This window comes from Nomascus leucogenys, chromosome 12 (assembly GCF_006542625.1).
Source record: "Nomascus leucogenys isolate Asia chromosome 12, Asia_NLE_v1, whole genome shotgun sequence".
Classification (NCBI taxonomy): Eukaryota; Metazoa; Chordata; class Mammalia; order Primates; family Hylobatidae; genus Nomascus; species Nomascus leucogenys.
In genome coordinates, this window is record NC_044392.1 from 74,022,022 (window position 1) to 74,042,003 (window position 19,982).

The window sequence follows — 19,982 nt, forward strand, 5'->3', positions numbered from 1 at the left end:
ACTAGTTTTGGTTTCTGAAAAGTTTAAACTGGCTTGCATAAAGCACTGGATGTAACTATTAGAAACATACTAGAATTCACGCCTATAAAAAGCACTATGTGAGGAATGCAGGTTTTGATGCAGTAAAAAGATGGTTGTTATTTGTGTAACTGAAAAATGAAGCAAGACTTTTGCTGACAGAAAGAACTTTCTCTGAAAGTATGATTTGACTGATTGGGTTGACAATGAAGGCTAGTTTTGACAATTAGGTTATATAGAGGGTATTTCTAAAAATAAATGAGCTAAATTTGTAGTGGGAAGGCTTTGATTAGCATATATTAAACACAAATAGTTTGAAGCTTCAAATATGAGCTAAAAATAGAAAATCGTGGCACTGAATTTTTTTTTTCTTTTTGTGGGACAGAGTCTTGGTCTGTCACCCAGGCTGCAGTGCAGTGGCAGTGGCATGATCACGACTCACTGCAGCCTCGACTTCCCAAGCTCAAGTGATCCTCCCACAGATGTTTTGAATTATTGACACAAATTTGCAATTGCGCAGTTTCTTACATGGGTACATAGTATGTCTGTAGGTAGTAATAACAGATTTGTATTTGCTTTTAACATTGATTTATTTCTCAGCAATACTGAGAAGGTAAATAAATTACAAGAACATGTAAAATGCTAAGCAAAAATGAAGAATACACAAGCATTCCTACATACATTGATATATATATATAGATATTGACATAGATACAGATAATCTATGTGTATCCTCACTAGATGTGTTCTGCTTCTTCCATTTACACAGAGATAGTTTAAATAGTTTCTTAGGAAAATATTATATCTCCACACCTTAAGAAGATGTAACCTCTGACTTCCTTATTCTTTTCACCATAATATGAAAATATCTAAGTGGTTTACATGGATAATAGAGCAAAGAAAAGATGACAGTCCTATATTCTTATAGTTCATAACCTAAATGGCCCCTTATTGCCTTCTCTAAGTCTGCAATATTTAATTTCTACTTTCTGGCAATCTCTGTTCTCAGGTCCTGATAACTTCCTGTCTCTATATCATTGAAGTAGGCTATATTCTGAGAATTCTTACTTTCCATTATTAGCCTTGGCTTTTAACATGCTAAAGGTATCATGTGTAAACACTCCATGAAGTGGTACTTATTTGTACAACCATGAAAATTAGAATAAAGTCAAAAATCCACACTTGAGAAAACAGAGGGTCCAGAAACTTGAGTGTCACAAAGCCAGAACTATAAGTCAAACCTTCTGAATGTCAATCTAGGTCACCAAAATTCCACAAATATTACTGTGCACAAAGCACAATGATACAAAGCTGAACAAGACTCAGTCCTATGCTCATGTACTGGTATGTATACCTATGTATACAGAGATACACTATGTCACCATTTAAGAAAACAATAACTTGATAAATTTAAAGGTAAAAACAAATAGTTTAGAAATGGAAGAAAAGGCTCCATGGAAGAAACAGTATTAGAACTGAACCTTAAAGAATTGTTAGGACATGCCTCCAGCAAAGACTTGGAACCAACCCAAAGGTCCAACAATGATAGGCTGGATTAAGAAAATGTGGCACATATACACCATGGAATACTATGCAGCCATGAAAAAGGATGAGTTCATGTCCTTTGTAGGGACATGGATGAAGCTGGAAACCATCATTCTCAGCAAACTATCGCAAGGACAAAAAACCAAATACCACATGTTCTCACTCACAGGTGGGAACTGAACAATGAGAACACTCGGACACAGGAAGGGGAACATCACACACTGGGGCCTGTAGTAGGGTCGGGGGAGTGGGGAGGGATAGCATTAGGAGATATACCTAATGTAAATGACGAGTTAATGGGTGCAGCACACCAACATGGCACATGTATACATATGTAACAAACCTGCACCTTGTGCACATGTACCCTAGAACTTAAAGTATAATAAAAATATATATTAAAAAAAAAGAATTGTTAGGACAATGATGGGAATCATGAGGAAGAAAGACATTCAAGATGAGAATACTATGAGCAAAGGTACAGGGGCAGCAAAGTATACAGAGTATCCTCCATAAATAACAAGTGATAAAGCTAAAAAAAATTGTGGTGGCCAGGTGCGGTGGCTCACACCTGTAATCCCAGCACTTTGGGAGGCCGAGGCAGGCAGATCACGAGGTCAGGAGATCAAAACCATCCTGGCCAACATGGTGAAAACCCATCTCTACTAAAAATACAAAAATTAGCTGGGTGTGGTGGTGCATGCCTGTAATCCCAGCTACTCGGGAGGCTGAGGCAGGAGAATCCCCTGAACCAGGGAGGCAGAGCTTGCAGTGAGCTGAGATTGCGCCACAGCACTCTAGCCTGGCAACAGAGCGAGACTCCATCTCAAAAAAAAAAAAAAACAAAAAGAAAAGAAAAGAAAAAGAGTGGTATAATATATACAAACTGCTATGGAAAATAACTGGCTGAAAGGGAGGTTGGGGCAGATAACAGAGCTCTTTAACCATAAGATTTATTCTGTAAACAGAGATAAGACATCAACAATTTTAGAAGAGGGGGCCCTTGATTAAATTACCATCTATACTGTACCTTGTTCATTTTTATAGTCTAGCTCTGTATTGTTTTTATTTGTGTATAGGTTTCTCTCTCTCATATTACTTGGTGAGATCTTTGTATTCCACTTCTCTAGAACACTCTAACACACTCCCAGTAAGTTTCCTTAAATAAACCTACACAAACCAAGCAATCCCATATCAAACAATGATAAGGCATAAATAAAAAGTAAAAAGTGTTGACTTGATTTTTAATCACAGACCAATACATATACACCATCATTAGATTTTAAATTACTACCAACATATATATCTAGTTATATTACACCACTGACATTTCCATTTTTCATGCTTTGTAATAGAAATATCAGTTGCAAACCACAAAAAGGCCATATTAAGCAGTTTCTTATTTATTTATTTATTTATTTGTTTGTTTATTTATTTATTTATTTTTGAGACAGTCTTGCTCTGTCTCCCAGGCTGAAGTGCAGTGGCGCAATCTCGGCTCACTGAAACCTCCACCTCCCGGGTTCAAGTGATTCTCCTGCCTCAGCCTCCCAAGTAGCTGGGATTACAGATGTGTGCCACCACACCTGGCTAATTTTTGTATTTTTAGTAGAGACGGGGTTTCACCATGTTGGCCAGGTTCATCTCAAACTCCTGACCTCAGGTGATCTGCCCGCCTCAGCCTCCCAAAGTGCTCGGATTACAGGCGTGAGCAACCGCGCCCGGCCATTAAGCAGTTTTTTATGGGACTAACCATTCTAAAACTTTTGTGGAAAAGGAATAACACTCTGATTTTTAAATTTCTTCCTTCATTTTAGGTTTTATACTCCAATAAAGTCAATGATGAAACATACAGCATTTCTTAGAAAAACTACAGTTCAAATATAGCAACAACAAAAATGGTAGGGTTAGATTAAAAGCAGAAATAGCACACTCTGGTGTTTGTACACAGCTCTTCTTATTTGACATTTTGAGGAGTTTTTGGCTTTAGGGTAAAGGAAAAAATAATACTATGCTTGATGTTTAAAAAGAAACCAAATACATTTCAACAATGAATTCCTGAATAACTCTGATTGGAAGATGGTATCTCAGAAGACTTTAACTCCAATTTACAAATCCAGTTTACAAATAGACTCCTAATTTACAAATTGGTTGTATTTTAAGGTATTTTTAAGTTGGCTGTTTAAAAACCACCAATTTCCCATAAGAAACAATGCAAAAAGCAGTTAGGTTCTACAGTGAATATTTTAATAAGAGCACAGTACTAAACTCTGGTACTAAACTCTGGTAACGGAACAGTAAAAATTAAAAAAAATATATTCAGTGAGTTTCAAATAAGAGCATGGAAAATAAAATCCAGTATGCAATCCTATAACCAAAAACCCTGCTCCCTCTTCATTGGCCAGGAGATAACCTTATCTCTAATACTAGCAGTTACAACCTTTTGGAGGCATTGACAGTTAAGGCATATTTACGAATTGTGCATGTGTGTGTTTATGTGTGTAGTAATGTAATGGCAGAGAGAAGAAACGAGTGGAGATTTTGCTTAAGTCAGGAATTTTTTTTAATATATTTAATGGTGGTTTATTGGTAGTTGTACTGAATTAATACCTGATACTGTATCCTCAGATCCTAAGAAAGTGTTGAGGACAACGCAGATGTTTCAATAAAAACTACTGAATTTTTGCTAAATGATATTCTTACATAATTAGGTTCTCAAGTTCAAAATTCTGTTTACCATTACTATGCTCATTGTGTTCTTTCCAGTATTATAAAACCCTCTGCCAGCATTTCTTAACTAGGGCTTCTCATCTGAACCAATGAACACAGAAAATGATCTTAGCCGACTATTTCTCAATTCCCCAAAGGATAATACATAACTGTACTTATCTAGATACATAGGTAAGAAGTTAATAATTCCATACAAATTGAGGCTTTATAGTATTAGGGTGTTCTTTTCCAATTGAGAAAGGCTGTTAGACTAATCAGTTTTTATAAATGTTCTTGCTATGATGGTTTTATGTATGATTAAAGAACACAGTAACTATGCAATAATGTTCCCATATGTTCAATTTTACAATATAGGCACATATACAAGCAGCAAGTTAAAATCTTGGCAACTGTTTACCTTTATCTTAGTCCCCAAAAGTAATAGTTCACAAATTATAACCACTTGAAAGGCAAACCACAAAGGAAATTGTTAGGGAACACCCAAAAACAATTTTGAAAAAAGTAAAATCTCCAGAATTTGTCATATGGTAACTTTCTACATATAAAAAAAAAAATGCTTACTTTTTACTTAATACAGGCCACAAATTTGTTCTATTCAACTCTTTCCATTTAAATATGAAATCAACAACATTTATCAAAATCAGTACAGGGTCTAAATCCTATATTCATGAACAATGATGATCTCTTATAATTTAGAATTTCAAGTTTATAATTTTGTTTCCATTAGTATATATTCTATTTCATACAGACCATTATTTATCATTTCTAAAGTCTGTACCTTAGTTTGCCTCTAAAAATTTGTCTCCTCTAAAATTAAGCTGCTATTTTAAAACTTTTTAGACTTAACAAAAAGACTTTCTTTTGGTTAAAAAGCTTTTCTTTGTACTTACAAATGATTTTATGATATATATATGTAAAACAAAGTACCACAAGATGGTGGTAACTGGTGAGTTGCAGAAAATTGATTTTTAAGAAAAATCTAGCAAGGCTTCAGAAATACCACACCAGTAACAAAATGTATTTCTATCTCCTGCTTAGTTTTATAATTATCCATCATGCATAGGTAATCCTTTCATTTAAGTGAACAAAAAAAAAAAAATCAAGCTACGGATCTATGTAAATTGCCTCATTTCTAAACTGCAGTGAGATTCAAAGCTACAACTAATTGTTCAGATTTCTGCATTCTAAGTTATGAATTCATCTTCTATCCCAACTCACCTTAGGGAAAAAAGGAGCAGAACTACTCTGAAAGCTCTTATAGGAACCATATTTTCAGAAAATAAAAAATCACACTCTTACATTATATTCATTCTCCTGTTTTTCACTGGGAAACAAAATTCATCACAATACAACTCGGTTTTACCCCAAAATTTATTATCACCCTTTGTCTGTGTAGAAAGTGTTGGAAAAAAAAAAAAACAACCTGTCTTTTTCTAAGAAATCACTTACACTGTGGAAGTGAAAATGGAACACTGGGCAACCTAGAAGGGACAGACATATATTTCCATGGCACGTTTTCAACTGAGCAACAGCAGACCCAGAGAATTTATAAGAAGTGCCACTATTTCTCTTGCTATTGATGAACTACAAATACTGAATACATAAAAATCAATGGTAGGGAAAAATACTTCTTTATACTCTATTTAGTTGATTTTTTAAGAGTTTTCACTATTTCCTAAAATCAGGCAAATTTTTACCAATTTGAAAAACATCTCAGAGTGATCTCCTTGCAAATAGTTCATTATCAGGTGTACATTTAAATAAATTCAGTTTGTTTTCTTTTTCAAATGAAAAGAAGGCTGAACTAGAATTTCTTTATTTTGTACTTTGGAGCTACTTTTTAACTGACTTCCATTAAAAAACTTATGCTTTTTTAAGGTCTAAGTAAAAAATGTTACCATAGAGAAATTAGGCAAGAGATGTAATTTTAAAATTACACTACCCAGAGAGAGCCAATTAACATTCTGGGAAATATATTCTCTCTATATATGAATGCTAATTGGGATCTGGTGTGTGCACGCACACACACACACACACACACACACACACACACTCTCTCTATATATATATATGTAGTTTCTCCCTCATACATGTAAAGATAAATGCGTAGTTTAGACACAGACCTTTTACAAGAATTTCTCTTATGTGTTGCTCTGTACCTTGTTGTCATTTATTACCATTGAATCTAAGCCTTTGCTGACAACTTAGTCATCCAAAACTTAATATTGACTTAAAGTAATGACTATACTATTACCTTTCATCTGAAACCTGTGAATGCTCTCTGATGCTGACTAAGCTTAACAATCTACATATAGTAGAAGTTCAATAATTTAAAATATGCCTAAAAATGATTGTAAAGAAATACTGCTAACAGTGGTTATGTGACTTCTGCATGTTGTGATCCTAGCTTTTCTTTACTTCATATGCTTTCCAGTATTTTCAAAATTTCCTACCATGATCATATTTTATAATCAGAAAACTATTAAAAATTTTCTTACAAAGAATATGTCATATGCATAATACAAACAAAAATATTATGAAAAACAAAATAAAATAAAACAAAAGAATCTCAGAATAAAAGAAAAAACCCAAAAGAAAACTCACAAAAATACTAACAGGGGTCTCTTACGGTAATTTTTCCTTATCTTTTTCTATATTTTACCAAGTTTCTTTGTCAACATAATTATTTCCATAATTTAAAAAACTACTTTTAAACATGCAATTTCATTAAATCCTCAGCTTCTTCTTTAAATAGCCACATAGCATGTTCATGCTCTACCTGAAAACTGACCATCAATGGAAGGCACTGTCTTCCCTAGAACACTATTAAGAAGTGCCGTTTTCTCTCCTACACTCCAGTACTGTTGGGGCTTGTGGTGAGGCAGATGTCCTTCTTGCTTGTCACTACCACTATTTATCACAGTTCCTACTACTTCTTCCCTACAGCACAATTTCCTTAAGGCCCGTGCCATTAGATCATTCACCCTCTACCCATCTTGATTACCAGGGTTACAATTCCTGATTGTCCCCCTTCAGTCGCTGAAAAATTTGGTAATGGGCTTTATTATCTTTCCACCTCTACTCTTCTCATTATTCTTGATTTAAATTATCCATGTGGGCAATCCACCCAACATCGGGTCTGTATATGCTAAGCTTATCTTCTGCCCTTATAATCACACTTTAAGCCTTAAGATCTCAATTCCAAGCATCTCATAACCTGAACAACCCTTCCCATTTCTGGATCAATTCCCCTAATACCCCTGCTCTTAATACTTCTTCCCAAACAGGGAAGATAGGGTCAGTGGATTAGACTGACCCTATCTTAGGCCACTAAGTGGATTAGACCACTGAACCTAACACCTTTTTTTAAAGCATGTATCAATTACCTTTATATCTTAATTTCTCACCACTCTAATCCCTGCCTTGCCCCTTTCTCACTCAGTACTCACCTGACAAAACCCCAAACCTGTTAAATCCAACTCTCTGTCTATTCCATACCTCTTACCAAGTAGCTGAACAAGACTGAAGAAAAACATACAACTATTCTGGTTGTTTGCACTTTAAATTCATGACCACAAACCTCAAAGTGGGCCCTCTGTGCTGCCAGGCAATCACACTGCTCTCCTTTACAGTGAAAGGCTTTGAAAAGGAGTTGACTTAGTTGCTATCTCCATTTCCTCCCCTCCCATTCTCTCTTGAAGCTACTCTGTCTGATCAGGCTTTCATTCTCATCACTCTTCTTAGTCCCAGCAGCATTTAGCAGAGTTGATTAGTCCTTCCTGTTTAACAGGTTTCTCTACAAGGCTTCTAAAACAACATATGGTCGTATCTTTCTTCCCACCTCACTGGTCATTCCACTTTACTCTTCTTGGTTGCACCTGCCTCCTGACTGCTCCCAGGGCTCAGTTCTCAGGCCTCCCCTCCTCTATCAATACTCGGTCTCAGAGCAAACTGTCTATTAAATATGGCTTTAAATAACATATATAATCTGATGATACCCAAATTTCTATCTTCCACCCCAACCTGCTCCATGAACTCTAGAGATGCAGATATATAAACATGTATCTACCACTCTCTGCCCTGCTCATTGCGCTCCAGTTACACTGCCCTTCTTGTCATCCTTGTATCTGGCATGCTCCTCCCTCAGTGTGTTTATACTTGAAGTTCCCTCACCAGGGATATTCTTCCTCTGAACAGTCCCATGTCCCTCTCCTCCACTTAGTCTCTGCTCCAATATTACCCTATGCAGAAGACTTTCCAAGCCCTTCTAAAATAGCATCTTAGCCTACTCTATGGCATTTTTCAGCAACTGACAGTCCATTATCTATTTGCATGTTCATTTGCTTTATTGACTCTCTCCCTATTAAAATGTAAGCTCCATGAGGGTAGGCTCTTTGCCCATGTTGTTCACTGCCTGGCACAGAGTGGGTAGTAAAACATTTGTTGAATTTTAAGATACATGAAACTTTTCTGTTATCTTCAAAGGGTGGGATTATGAGAACCTTTCAATAGGTTAAGTTAAACATTTCAGTAATGTTTAAAATTTTTACAATAAGAATGCTAATATAGTTTAGATATGTGTGCCTGCCCAAAATTCATGCTGAATTGTAATCCCCAGTGCTGGAGGTAGGGCCTGGTGGGAGGTGTTTGGATTGTGGGGACAGATCCCTCATGGCTTGGTGCTGTCTTCACAATAGTTAGTGAGTTATTTCAAGATTTAGTCATTTTTTTTTTTCTCTCTCTCTTTCACCACGCTACATGCCTGCTCCGCCTAAGCTTCCTGAGGCCTCCCCAGGAGCTAAGCAGATGCCAGCACTATGCTTTCTGTAAAGCCTACAGAACTGTGAGCCAATAAAACCTCTCTTCTTTATAGACTACCCAGTCTCAGGTATATCTTTATAGCAATGCAAAGTATTACTCTGGTTATCAGAAAAACAAGAGCAAATAATAAAAATATTAAAGCTTAACAATAACAAAAAGGAATCCAATTATATGACCTGAAACTATGTATTTATGTAAGTTACACAGAAGTTTATAAGTAGGTCAGTAGGACCTAGACAAGGATGACAAGTAAGTTTTACCTTGGAAACCAACTGTAGTTGGCTGGTTGTGGTTGCTTGAAGCACTATATTGAAAGGGCCCCTGAAGCTAAATCAGTTTTAGCAGGCAGGAGTACCATACTGAGGGATATTTTCCAGGAAAACAGAAGGGGTGGGAATTGTGGCATTCACGCTAGATGAATTCCAATGCCAGATGAATACCACGCCAAGACTTTAAATCCAGGTGTGGACTATTTTCAACCCTTTCTGTTCAGTTGGCTGCTTCCCAGAATGCCTATTTGTACACTCTTTGTCTATTTGAACTCTCCATATCAATGTCTGAGAGATCTCAAACTTACATCCAAAACAGAACTTTTGATCTACAGTCCTCTTTAAAAACAAAAACATTACCTTTCTCCCAGTCCCCTCTCTTTTAGTAATGACACCTCATTCACTCAGTTGCCCAGATTAAAAACTCTAGAAACTATCCTTAATTCCCCTCTTTCACTCAACTCTGACCCATACATTTATATTCTCAAGCAAATCTTGTTAGCTGTACCCCAAAGCATTTTCTAACTTTTCTGTGTCTCTCCATTTCTAAGGTTAGTACCTAAGACCAAGCCACCATGGCCTCTTACCTGGTCCACTTTAAATAACAGCCTTCTAGCTGGTCTGCCTGTTCTCACTTGTGCCCCCTTATAATCTATTATCCACAAAGCAGCCAAAATCATTTTTTAAAACGAATATCCTTATTGTGTCCCATTGCACTTGGAATAAAATCCAAACTCCTAACCCTAGGTAGTCTTCCCTGGACTATTTCTCCAACTTTATCTCAAACCACTCTCCTCTTACTCCCTACGCTTCAGCCATGCTGACCTCCTTTCAATATCAAAGCTGCATTCACCACAAGGCTTTTCTACCAACTGATCCCTAGACTAGAATGTTCTTCTGACAAGCTTTTCCTACAACAATAAGATCTCAGGTTAAAGGCCTCTTCTTCAGAAGTCTTCCAGATCTACTCAATTTAAAGTGGCAACGCAGTCACTATCACATAATCCTATTTTAAATCTACACAATACAAATAACTATTTGGCATTTGAGCAGTCTAATTTATTAATTTGTTTGTTGTCTCACTCTCCTATTATAGGATCAAGACAGTGAAGATCTTGTCTAAGATTAAGTAGGTGAGAGGGCCTGCTTAATAAATATTTGGTGAAGATGATTTGTGCAGTTTTCTTAATGTGTGTTATATTCAGTAAAACAAGCTTTCTTTGTGTTTCTGTGTATGTTTATTTATTTATACTAGAGGAATAAATGAATGAGAACAGAACTAAGTAAGAATTCCCAATTTGGAATTAAAGTAATTCTCTGAGGTTGAAAAAAAAGCCACAAATTTATTTTGATTCAAATCAAAGTGTACCAATTTTTTTTTTTTTTTTTTTTTTTTGGCCAGGGAAAATTAGGTGCTGACTTTAAAACAATGAAAAAACAATTTGCCCTAATGGAGCTCGAGGGCAATAACAAACAGGCTATGGTAAGTAAATGCCACGAAAAGGGTACTACAGTAGAAGGTGCTATACGTACAATCAACCCAGCCTGGGAGGTAGAGAATCAGGAAATGCTTCCCAAAGAAATGCCATTTAAACTGAATCTGATCTAAAGGATGAGTAATTGTGATACATACACATGTGCTGGTGGGAAGGGGTGGAGGATGTGGCAAGAAAGACATGAAGTATAAGAGTATTTTGAACAGAGGAAACATGAGCAAAGCCCAGAAGCTGATAACATACTCAGGGAACTAAAACTAACTTACTGTGGCTGAAGAGCAAAGCATGAATTGAGAAGTACTGAGAGAGACCAGAGGTCAACAAGGTTAATATATCATGAAGCGTGTTAAGGAGTTCAGACTCTATCCTAAGGGTAAGAGTCATTAAAAGATTTAAATAATTTTATATGTAATATAATCCTTATTAACAAAAGATAATTTTAGCCAATGTGATGTGTTTAGAGGGAGACAGAAAGGTCAACCTGGAGATTGTTACAGTTTTCCAGGCAAGACATAATTGTAGCCAGAATTAGAATAGTAAGAGTGGAGACAAAAGTGAATATTAAAATCCTAGTCTAAGTATTAGAAGCAGTTAAGTGAACACTAAAAGCACAAATAAACAGGTATAGTTGTAACAGTGAATAAATTACCAAAAGTCAGATTTCACAGAATATGGGACATCTAAGCTGAAATTTCAACAAGGTACAGTAAGATTTCCAAAGAAGAAGAAAAGGCATTTCAAACTTTATGAAATCCTTTTATTTTCCTTTTCATATAGAGACAGGATCTCACTCTGTCACCCAGGCCAGAATGCAGTGGCACCATCATAGCTATCTGCATCCTCAAACTCCTGGGCTCAAGAGATCCTCCTGCCTCAGCATCCCAAGTAGCTGCAACTATAGGTACGCAACCACCATGCCCAGCTAATTTTTAAATTTTTTGTAGAAACATGGTTTCACCATGTTGCCCAGGCTGGTCTTATACTCCTGGCCTCAAACAATCCTCCTGTCTCGGCCTCCCAAAATGCTGGAATTATAGTTGTAAGCCACTGTGCTGAGCCTGTAACAGACTTTTATATAGCAGAGTTATTTCCCTGTTCAAATAATTTTGAGAAAATTAAAAAATAATCTGTATGTTTAAAATGTATATCCTATTTTTTTAGGCAGAAACTTTAAAAAAATCTCCATTTATGACTCACATTATGATTTCATCATACCTTATTAAATCTATTCTGATGAACTACGAGCTATAAAAATCTTGAGTCTGGCCTCTAGCAGATCTTTGTTATCATTACAAAAAAGTTTTCCTGACAGTAAAATCACAATGAAAAAATAAAAACAGTCCAGTCAAGACATACACAATGTATATGTAAATTTTTAAATAACTGAAGACTTTAAAATGGAACATAATGTCTTATCATTATGATAAAAATTAGACCAATAATAAAATGTATCTCAGGATGAGTTAAACTTAAAAGATAACAACTGTACCATCTAATTCAGCAAATATTTATTGAGAATGTATACACCTACACACATTTATCTTTCCACATACATTGTCCCTATAGTAGGAAACAGAAAGATAAAGAGCTAGGAGGCAGATGCTTCCTCAAGAATTTTGTAAGCCAGATGGGAAGACAGACATAATTCATTTCAGGTCGCATTTTTACAAGACTTCTACAATGATAATGTGACTTTATGAATAAAAATGGTTCTAGCAGAGGAGTCTTTGGTATTCTTTTGCATTTAATAATGTAAGATGCAGATGTCAAAGGATTAATACACTAAGTATAGTGAATATATTTTATATTTCCATTATTTTACTCTATACATGTAATGTTGGATTCAAGAAAATTACTACTGATTTGAATTATGACCAAAAAGTTTAACTGCCAAATATCAAAAAGAAACATCAAACTCAGATAAGAAATACAGGGCAAACACAGAAAACATATGAAGATGAAAAGAGTATCTGCCTGGGTGCGGTGGCTCATGCCTGTAATCCCGGCACTTTGGGAGGCTGAGGCGGGTGGATCACCTGAGGTCAAGAGTTTGAGATCAGCCTGGCCAACATGGTGAAACCCCATCTCTATTAAAAATACAAAAATTAGCTGGGCGCTAATGTACAGCTGGTTGCAAGTGTCTGTAATCCCAGCTACTTGGGAGCTGATGCAGGAGAATTGCTTGAACCCAGGAGGCAGAGATGGCTATGAGCCGAGACAGTGCCACTGCACTCCAGCCTGGGTGACAGAGCGAGACTCTGTCTCAAAAAGAAAAAAAAAAAAAAAAAAAAAGCAAGCAAAGGAAAACCAACATAATTATTTGTATTTTAGACCTATATTTAAGTAACATATTTCTCTCTTAGTCTTACTTTAATACTTGAAAGTAACAATAACACTTACCTTACAACTATAAGAATGGCTATAAGAATTGAACAGATAGGATCTGCTATCATCAGACCAAAATTTTGCATCATGATGGCAGAAGCAATTACACCAATACTTCCAAGGGTATCTGCTAGGATATGTAAAAATACACCTAGAAATAAACCATAATAAAAATCAAAACAGTGTTTTGGTTAATTTAAAATACGAATATATCCTGGAGCTATACTCTTAATTTTATATATAAAAAACTAGATATCAACTTCAAAAATAAGTAAGCATGTATACTCACCATTTAGTAACCATGTAATAGTACATTTATGAATTAAAATCATTTTTTCTGTTTCAAATCAACAGGGGTTGAAATATCTGACTGGTAAATTGTACTTTTTCTTAATGATATAAATGAGTAGAGAAGCAAGTTGATTTTAAAAATTGCTTGTGAACATTCACCTCTGGCTAAAAGGGGTCCAAAAGTCAGTAATTTGTTATGGGACGGAAACTGCATTCATTAGGCTAAAAGAACTGGTCAAGAAAACATTTTAACTATAGATATACGTACATACAGAGCCCTCTGCTGGTGATTACAATTATTACCATTTGGGACTATAATTTCCCATAAACCATAATTCTACTTATCCTGTTACACTTATTAATTATCCTAAAAGCTCTATCTAAATTGGTTACATACTACACTCAGAGGTGATGTGAAAGCAGGCACTGATTTGAATATTTTTAAATAAATATAAAATACATGTTGAACTTTTAATAATTAAATATTAAATTGTAGGATACTGATGTTATACTGATACTCTAAGAACTTAGACATAATAACATTTAGTAAGTCAAAGTTGCCCAGAAAACCATTTAAAATGTCAAGAAGTAAGATTTATGTACAATACTTTCTGAAAAAACTCAGCTAAGACAAATTATTCAACGTTTAGATCTTTAATACAAAATTTCTATACCGCAAAACATTCTTTTAAACTTCAATCATGTCTTGCTAAAATAAGAACATTCTGTAATACCATCATCTGCCCTATCTGAAAAGAAATAGTTAATGCATAAAAAGCATGTATCTAGTTGACAAACACTTGATTTTTCTTTTTTAGTATTCACTGCACAATAAAGGGTAAACTAATTATTTTTAGGTATAGAAATACAAACTTAAACTCAAGAAATGTTCTCATAACTTAAAAATTTACTGCTAATGAGTCAAATCAAATCTTGTGTTCTGGGAAATTATACTTCATTTTATTTGCCACTGATGGAAATTTATATCAAATATTATATTAAATATAAATCATCCCTCACTACCTACATATAACTTTTCATTTATATACAGTTTAACTCTATTATTATAACTGTTCTTCAAAAAGAACAGTTCTTTAAGAACAACTCTCTTAAAAATTTTTCCAAAAGAAATAAATTTTGTCAGACATACTTATAGAATAAATATTCGGTTCCTATCATGTATTTCAAATAGCAGTGAATTAAATAGGTTAATAATGTTGGGGCCACTTTAACTTTTAAAACTACAACTGGAAAGAAAAAATACACATCAAAGCAGATTGAAGGTCCCTAACTACAAACTCTTATACATGATACATGCTTTTAAGCCTTTATATTCTTTAATCAGTGTTTTGGTAGAATAAAAAATGAAAATAACTCTAAACATGAAAGGAAAAAGAAAACAATGATTTGTTCTTGATTTTCCTTAGACTGGAAAGTCCCTGGCTACCATTTATTTGCTAACCTGAAAACTGGTTTTATTAGTAAGTGTCATTAAAACTACCTAAGGCCTTCTTACTACATAAACTGTTTAAGAAAAAAATCACTAAGAAAGAAATATAAACTAGGATGTTTAACTTATACAAAGTTAAAAGCCTTAGAAGATGTGGTAGGATACTGATAACCTAACTCCCCAAAACCTTAGTAAGCCAGGAGTCAAGATGTAGCACATAATTGAAAAACGTAATTAATTCAAGTTTTTCATGTATGAGTATCTATCTACCTGGTCATTTTACAAGAAGTTTTTAATGCCAGGTAGTTATCTCTGTTCTTCAGCTATTTACCGGGCTCTTCAGCCACCATAAATTGATAAATATTCAGAAAATATAAACTTATTTTCATAATAACTTATATAAAAGAATTAGGAAGGCAAATCTAACTTCCTTTCCTCCAACTTGTGATGACTTTCAAAATTAAATTCTTATTATCAAGGCTAATTTATAGTACTTGATATAGATGCATCATATATGCATGATTATATGTTATTTCAGCAAATGTTATTCTAAAACAATTCTATATTTTGTAAATGGAAAACTTGTGATTGGAAGACACATTTAAGCCTTCTGAAAATAAATTTCTCAGTATGAAGGAATATATTCACAGTGAAAAAATCAAAAACGAGAGTTATATAAAGAAATAGTGAAGAAAAACAGGTGCAGTTGAGATTAGATCAGAAGCCATTCAGAAAGTCAGACTGAAGTCAAAAGTTAATAAAGGCAAGTAGATAGCTGGGAATTAGGAAATCCTGACAATAAAGTCTAAATGGAAACTCAGAGCCAGAGACTGGTTCATAACCCAACCCCCCACCCACAAAAACAAAACGAAACAAAAAAAACTACTGTAATTCATAGACAGGATTGATTTTCTCTGGCTTGTAAAACTTTGTAATATACAATTTTACACAACATGTAAGCTCCTACAGGTATTAGCTATTGATGGCCTACAAATATGATGGAGTTCTCACTTTGCATTAGATTTTTAGCTCTAAATTTTCCCACAACATAAAAACATATTAAATATTATTCTTGGAAAAACTATGTAATAATCCTGTAAAAGCAAACATACTCCTACAGACAGTCCTCAACTTAAAATGATCAACTTATGACTTTGGCTTCATGATGGTGTGAAAGCAGTATGCATTCAGTAGAAACTGTACTTCAGATTTTGAATTTTGATCTTTTCCTGGGCTGGCAATAATGTGCTATGATCATCTCTCATGATGCTGGGCAGCAACAGTAGGCGGCAGCTCCCAGTCAGCCATGCAATCACAAGGGTAAACAACTGATAATGTACTCTACAGTGGACTATATTAAATAAATTACATGAGATATTCAACACTTTATTATAAAATAGGCTTTGTGTTAGATGATTTTGCCCAACTATAGGCTAATGCAAGCGTTCTGAGCACATTTAAGGTAGGCAAGGCAAAACTATGATGTTCAGTAAGTTAGGTGTATTAAATGCATTTTCAACCTACAGTATCTTCAATTTACCACGGGTTTATTAGGACACAACCCCACAGTAAATCAAGAAGCATCTATACAATGTTTATAATCACAGGCGTGGGTATTACTTATATTTAAGCAGAATAGTTTCCGAATCTTTTTGAGATGTGAGTCTCACATGTTCCCCAGAGTGGTCTCAAACTCTTGGGCGCAAGCAAGCAATTCTCCCACCTCAGCCTCCTGAGTAGCTGGGATTGTGGGGACATGCCAACTGCACCCAGCTCAATATTTTGCTTTTATTATCAAATCAGAGAAAACAGTCAAGTGATAATTAAAAGAATGTCTGCTAATATATCTAATAGTATATAAAAAATAATCACTACAAAGGCTGACACTAAACACAAACACTATGTTTTATATTTTTCTTAAAGGAAAACTTCAGACAACTAAAACTTCAAAACTATAAAAGCACTTTCAAAAAACTAAGAAACATAAAAATTGCTCGTCATACCTTGTAAAATCTGTCTGCTGGGTCCTGTTGTTTCTTTTAAGGAGGGGCCATCTGTAGAGAATTAAGTTATTTTAAAACATGTTTTCAATTCCTCATTCAAATTTTTACAATTCAGAGTCCTTTTCATTCAAATGCACCGTCAAGAATGCATGGCTATATAGCCATATCAAACTTACAAATTTATTTTTTAAATTTAATAAAATAATCGAGTGGAGGTAAATTTAGTGGCAGTAGTTTTAAAATTCATCAAAAGTATGGAGTATTTCAGAAATTATTGTATTAAAAAGATTAAAAGCACAGGAAATTAAAGACATTGTGAAAATCTTCCAATATTCATAAAATATCTTTTAATACTCTTACAATTGGAAAATTCAGAGAAACCCAAATGTACTGCTGGAAGTTATGAGGTCCAAGAAATGAAGCCAGGATAGAAAGATAACTTGACTATGGTAAACAGTAGTTTTTCAACAGCTTCTAGATTAATGTGGCAAACTCTTGATACAGAAGAGATAAAAATATTTTTTTTCGTTTTGCCCTTATGATGAAAAAATGCTATAATTTCTATCTCTAAACATCTTGAAAATTACTAATCAGCTTTAACATTAAAACAGAAAATATAGGAAAACAAGGAAAAGATGAGCAATATTTGTTTAAACAGATCATCAGGAAGACTGACAAGCTTTCTGATCATAAGTAACAATGTACCTGCTATCATCATTTGTTCATGGCACACAGCACCAAAAAGGTCAAGGTACCCTTATCAGTACAGCTTTGACAGAGCATTATAACAATGTTCTGCAATAATGTAACAAAGAAATATAAAAGCATAACACCATATAATATTTCCTATCTAGATATTGTACTGCTGTATGGGAATGAAGAAGTAGCTACCCTGAAAAATCCAGCTGATAGCCAAAAGTGTAAGAGATATGCAGTTTTTCAACATTATTTTGGGATGCATGTGAGCAAAAAAGTTGGAAAAGCAAGGTTTTAAAGCATACCAGTGTAACTGTTATAAAAATACAGCATATTTTAGAGACTGACACAGGCAACAGGCAAAAATAGACAAGAAGGATTACATCAAATTAAAAAGCTTCTGCAAGGCAAAGGAACCAAATAACAAAATGAAAAGGCAACTTACAGAATGACAGAAAATATTTGCAAACTATGTATCTGATAAAATATATACAGAACTCACAATCAACAGCAAAGGTAAATAAATAACCTGATTTTAAAATGGTCAAAGAGTCACAGAAAGACAAACATTGCCTGTTCTCACTTATTTGTGGAGTATAAAAATTCAAAACAATTAAACTCATGGACGCAGAGAGTAGAAGGATGGTTACCAGAGGCTGGGAAGGGTAGTGTGGTGCAGCGGGAGGAGTGGGGATGGTTAATGGGTACAAAAAAAAAAAAGAATGAATAAGATATTTGATAGCACAACAGGGTGACTACAGTCAATATTAATTGTACCTTTCAAAATAACTAAAAGAGTGTAACTGGATTGTTTGTAACACAAAGGATAAATGCCTGAGGAGAAGGATACCTCATCTCCATGATGCGATTATTTCACATTGCACGCCTGTATCAAAACATCTCATGTACCCCATAACAATATACACCCACTGGTTGGGCGCAGTGGCTCACACCTGTAATCCCAGCACTTTGGGAGGCCAAGGCAGGTGGATCATGATGTCGGGAGATTGAGACCATCTGGGCTAACACAGTGAAACCCTGTCTCTACTAAAAATACAAAAAGTTAGCTGGGTGTGGTGGCACACGCCTGTAATCCAGCTACTCGGGAGGCTGAGGCAGGAGATTCACTTGAACCCAGGAGGCAGAGGTTGCAGTGAGCCGAGATCGCACCACTGAACTCCAGCCTGGGTGACAGGGCGAGACTCCGTCTCAAAAATAAATAAATAAATAGAATATACACCTACTATGTACCCACAAAAATTAAAAATAAAAAAATTTATTTAAAAAAATAAAAAAGTAATAAATGGCCAAAGGAATAAAATAGACATTTCTCCAAAGAAGACATACAAATGGCCAACAGGTACATGAAAAGATGCTCAACATCACTAATCATCAGGGAAATGCAAATCAAAATCACAATAAGATATCATATCATACCTGTTAGGATGTCTATTACCAAAAAAGCAAAAGACAGTAAGTGTTGGCAAAGCTGCAGAGAAAAGGAAACCCTTGCATACTACTGGTGGCAATGTAAACTGGTGCAGACACTATGGAAAACAGTATGGAGGGTCTTCAAAAAAACATAATGGAACTACCGTATGATCAGCAAACTGGGTATATATCCATGAGAATTAAAATCAAGATCTCAAAGAGATATCTGCACTTCCATATTCACTACAGCATTATTCACAATAGCCAAGACATGGAAGCAACCTAAATGTCCATCAACAGATAAATGGATAAAGCAATGTGGTACAATGGAATATCATTCAGCCTTAAAGAAAGAAAGAAATCCTTCTAATTTTGACACATGAATGATCCTGAAGGACATTATGCTAAATGAAATAAGCCAGACACAGAAGGACAAATACTACATTTATATCACTTATATAAGGAATCTAAAATAGTCAAACTCATAGAAATAGAGAATAGAATAGTGGTTGCCAGTGGTTGGAGGAAGTTGGAAAAAGGGAAATATTAGTCAAAGGATACAAAGTTTCAGTTGTGCAAAATAAATAGGTCCTAGGGATTTGTATGGCGTAGTGCCCATAGCTAATACTGTACTGTACACTTAAAAATCTGCCAAGAGTGTAGATCTTATGTTAAGTGCTCTTACTGCAAAAGTAGAAAGAAAGAAAGAAAGAAAGAAAGAAAGAAAGAAAGAAAGAAAGAAAGAAAGAAAGAAAGAAAGAGGGAGAAGGAAAGAGAGGAAGGGAGGAAGGGAGGGAGGGAGGGAAAGAAAGAAGAAAAGTAAAGTAAAGAAAAGAAGGGAGGAAAGGAG

At 34.9% G+C, this 19,982-nt stretch overlaps 1 protein-coding gene across 1 annotated transcript in view; it reads right to left on the minus strand.

Annotated features, from left to right (window-relative positions):
• SLC30A7 (solute carrier family 30 member 7) overlaps positions 1-19,982 on the minus strand; it is an 85,462-nt gene that overhangs the window by 46,176 nt on the left and 19,304 nt on the right. The window contains exons 7-8 of the mRNA XM_030824986.1: positions 17,006-17,056; positions 13,277-13,412 (exon numbers count right to left, since the gene is read on the minus strand). Coding sequence (XP_030680846.1) covers positions 13,277-13,412; positions 17,006-17,056 — 187 coding nt within the window. The remainder of the gene's footprint in view (positions 1-13,276; positions 13,413-17,005; positions 17,057-19,982) is intronic.